Source organism: Symsagittifera roscoffensis, chromosome 5 (genome assembly GCF_963678635.1).
Source record: "Symsagittifera roscoffensis chromosome 5, txSymRosc1.1, whole genome shotgun sequence".
Taxonomy (NCBI): domain Eukaryota; kingdom Metazoa; phylum Xenacoelomorpha; order Acoela; family Convolutidae; genus Symsagittifera; species Symsagittifera roscoffensis.
In genome coordinates, this window is record NC_087066.1 from 45,264,215 (window position 1) to 45,268,624 (window position 4,410).

At 36.9% G+C, this 4,410-nt stretch overlaps 1 protein-coding gene across 1 annotated transcript; it reads right to left on the reverse strand.

Annotated features, from left to right (window-relative positions):
- Positions 1-660: 660 nt before the first annotated feature.
- LOC134845867 (leucine-rich repeat and fibronectin type-III domain-containing protein 5-like) lies at positions 661-3,422 on the reverse strand. Its single transcript, XM_063862967.1, has 3 exons — positions 2,183-3,422; positions 1,277-1,773; positions 661-1,059 (listed from the first exon to the last, which is right to left on the reverse strand). The coding sequence occupies exons 1-3, from the start codon at positions 3,125-3,127 to the stop codon at positions 735-737; spliced, it is 1,767 nt and encodes a 588-aa protein (XP_063719037.1). The 5' UTR covers positions 3,128-3,422; the 3' UTR covers positions 661-734.
- Positions 3,423-4,410: the final 988 nt, after the last annotated feature.

Genomic DNA, 4,410 nt, shown 5'->3' on the forward strand with positions numbered 1-4,410 from the left:
TTAGAAACTGACCCAAGGCTAAAGCCAGAAGGACCAAGGCACTGGTGAACTCGCTTGACTTATTCATTCATCATTTTCAGATGTTAATTTGATTCTTTTCTTCTTCTTCAGAAAGGCGCCCGCGGATAATCCATCTTTTTGAACTAACCAAGATTCATTGCACTTAACATGCACCTGAATGACGGCCAAATTTTGTTGATTTTCATAGTTTTTCTGGCCACTGTCGATGGTGTAATTTACTAACCGGGAGAATACTATCAGCGATATCAATTGCTTTATGAGGGGTGTGTTTGAGTATAAACTTTTATGAGTTCAAGAGAATTTATATTTTCATCGGACTCCTAATTAGTACTTTCTATTATCCTCCTGGCATCCAATCACAAAATCACTAGAAATTGGTTTTCCATAAAGTTTTCTGAACCTTCATATAAAGTAAACTTTATCGGTAAACTTTATTGGTCGGTCAATTGATTACGTCCCATTTATCTATCAACCATGTGCTTGCGTTCGATAGCGTTTGACCGATTTTGCTAGGGGGAGATAGCTCAATTAGTCATTACCTGGAGATTCATTGATCCAGGCTGTCTAATCTTCCTTAGTAAGTGATCGTTTTCTGAATCAAGTTTTGTATTAAGTATTTAAAAAAATTATTTTCAAGCGAATTATTTAAATATGTATTTCGTGGCGGAACTATTTTATGGGAAATTGGTTAATGATGTGAATGTTCAATAACTTCAAGTTTCTGTCTCCTGAGAGTTTTGTTGCAAATTGACTTGCGAATCGACTGCAACAGCTTCAAGTGATCGTGGCTCAAATTCAGGTGGATCTATATACAAGGGTGTTGCTGGAAGCTTTGCAGGAACAGTTATACCATTCGTTACCGTGCCAGCTGCTACGTAGGGATGTGACATTTTTCTGAACAAAATGCCTCGAGGAGTTGGTGCCATCGGTTTATCCGCGTCAATATGAACTGCTATTGAGCTAGGCAAAGTTGTCGGCTGCGCTACAACCAAGTTGGTTGATCTCAGGTTTGCTGGCATGGTATTGGATCCAGTTTGTCTGAAATTATTTAAATTTTAGCTTAACTAAACACCATTTACCATCAAAAAACTGTAGAATGCTCCCACTTCACATTAGTCACCTTTGCAATGTTCCCGATATTTTTTGTGATTTTTTTTTTTGGAAAATGAAGTTCAGAAAATAATCGTACGGTTGATACTTTTCTAGACCATACTAGACCATAAAAGTTACCAACAAAACTACAAGAAGCTCTCACCTCAAAGGTACAGCAGCTTTGTTTGAATTGTCAATGGTTGCTTGTTGGTTTCTTTGTAGTGACGTAAATTGCTGATATTGTGGTTTGGGCTGAGTCAATATGCCATTGGGCAGAGTTCTGGAACCAGCACAAGCGCTTGGACTCATTAGCCCTCCTATGGATAATTGTTTGTCTCCCGGGAAGCGAAAGTCTTCTACTGGTTTTCCATTCACATTCGAATACCGCATTTTTCTTTTTGGCTTGCAGCATTTACGTACCCTAGGTGAGCAAAAACAACACAGAATAAGAGTTAACAAAGCAAGAATAGCTAGTGGAAAAACAACAGCTGCGACAATTTTTGTCTTTTCAGTGGATGACAGCTGCTGGTTTACTGTTATTATGATTTCGATTGTAGTGTTCTTCACTATGTTGGAGGCAATGCACTGGATTCGCTGCGCATCTCCGATAGATACTTCGTCTATTATGAGTATTCCGTCATTGGTCACCGAGTATTTGCCCTAAAAACAGAAACAGCTCTTGATTTATTCAAAGTGGCTCAGAAGAAATTTCCGGTTAAAATTGTGTTGTCGGCCTTTCGTTTGTCTGCTTTAGTTTTGTCGGCTTAGTTACGACACAAAAAATCATGTGCTCTCAGCATTTTTCATAATAGTCGCAAGTATTGGTCATTGCAGTTTCAAGGCGGACTTAACACTTTTTCTTACAAAATCAATTTTTTACGTTTTTTTATGTTAGTGTTGTATCGCAATTGATGGGAAGCTTCGCTTCACCTCTGGGGAATTTTGTTGCAGTTAATTTGTTTTGCATGTAGAACGAAATGACAGTCTTAAGCTTGAGCAAAAAGAAGCGGACTTTCTTTGATGTCATAAAGTTTTAACGCTTTTTCCTGTACAATATTTAGTAACTTACTCTTGAGGATCCCTGTGATAGCCAGACACCATTTGATAGCTTGAAAGAGATAGTTGGATCTGGGTCTCCATTTGCAGAACATGGAATCATCCCGTGGTCATGCTCGTCCAGCACTATGTGTGTGCGTACTGTAATATCAATTTTAGGTGCTTCACATGCGAATTCGGGCGACTGAAGACGCGACAGTTGTTGGCCTTTCATAGCGATTGGATACTTGCAAGCACCTTGGATGTCGATGTGCGACACGCTATGCTGACTGAAGTCTTCTTGAAGTGTCGAAATCCATTTCATGAGGCAGTTGCACCTAAGAGGGTTACCAGACAAGTTGATTTTAAGTTTGCTGTATCTGTTGGAATTGTAAATCAGATTCGCAATTGACTCTTTCCGAAGAGACTCAATCAAGTTGTTAGAAAAATCGAGCGTAATTTGTTGCTGTCTCACAATTATATCTTGGAATAGGTTAGGAGGAATTTCGGTTAATTTATTCTTAGAAATGTCGAACTCCTGCAAATTGTTCATTGATCGCAGGAATCTGGGCGATACAAAGCTAATCCGGTTAGCTTTTAGGTTGATATGTTCCAATGTCAGCGGAGTATAAAAATCTAGTTTCTCCATTCGGTTGTAGTCAAGATTCAAGAATCTTAGTTTTTGTAAGGGAAGGAAAGAGTTTTCGTCTATATGCTGTATGTGGTTTTTGTTCAGAGTCAGTCTCTCGAGATCTCCGCGGTCGACAAAATCACTGCTCTTGATAGAACTGATTTCTTTCGAAGATAATAGTGCGGCTGTTGCGTTCTTAGGGATTCTTGGAATTCGGTCGAAAGTAATCCTCGTGTCGATGCAATCGAAAATACGATCTTGGAAAGTACAAGGCAGATATGTTGTAAAATAACTGGAAAGACTTGAAAATAAAATCAACAAATATGTAATGTACTTTAATGGACTCATTGTTTAAAAAGGTAAGTGAATTAATTGAACATTTTGTAACACTTTTTCAAGCGAGTTTGCTTTTTTTGGTTATAAAACTTGCTATGTAAAAATGTATTCAGCTAAACAACAAGTCCTAATGAATATGCGTGTTACGTTTTGCGGTAAATCAATTAAATTGTACATCTGGTAAAATTGGACGGCATGCTCATAAATCTACAGCATCAGCGTCCAAAAACTGATTTTGGATTTTTTGATAGACTTTGGTAGCAAGCTGGCTGAGGCAGCAGTTATCAATGGTAATGTTGTAAAACGCTTACCAATCATACTTTTCTTTTGACAACTAAGCAGTTGGCCTTTTGAAGTTTGATATCTGGAAAGCGACTTGAGCTCAAGTGCTAATAAAGGAAGTCACAGGGACAGGATAGAACATGGATTTATTCATAAATACAATTAATACCCTGAATATCAATCAAAACCACTTGAAGTTTGCAGCAGGTGCTCGACAGGAAGCATTTGATTTTCTTCCGTTATTTTTCACATAGCGCGTTATTTTCTTTCGCTCCTATGTGGCAAATCTAAATCAAATATTTCGAAATGAACCAAACTTGTTGTCACATTCGTTCTGTTACTTTTTTAAGTAATTTATTTCTTTCAGCTGTTGCGAAGCTTAAGTTAATAATAAATATCAATTTACTGATACCTTAAAAGCAATCGTATCCAAGACTTTTCAGGGTATAATAAAACTCTTAAAATAACATTTTCGAAGTTAGGTAATTGATGAATCGAAGTAGAAATTTGTACTGCAACTATTCGCTAATAAAGAAAACTCACAAAAATTGAGGCAAGCGACAACAAATTGTCTTTTGTTGCTCGTTGTTGCAGTTCCGAAGAAATTATAACCAGTAAAGGATTAGTTGAGTTATCGTCGGAACAAAATGAAAGTTATTAATCTAAAAATCAAAATTGTTATTTTGGCTGGCTTTTAAACTTGAAATGTTGATACAAAAAATCCAATAACCCGAATTACGCAGAATCTTTATAATTGATGTTTCTACTTGCCCAAAACATCAGTGATTAATGTTGAAAACTTCATTTATTCTTGGCGTTGAAATTTTTGTATCAGTGACTGAAGGAATTTTATTATGTCTAGTATAAATCCCCATTTGAAATAAAACCATGTTGCGTCTATTTGTTCCGACTTTCGATACGAAAGTAACGGAATATTTGTGCTCGGGGTGGGTTTTTTTTTCTTCAGACAAAATTCGACTTTTTAACTAGCTATTTTTGACGGAATTTTTTAA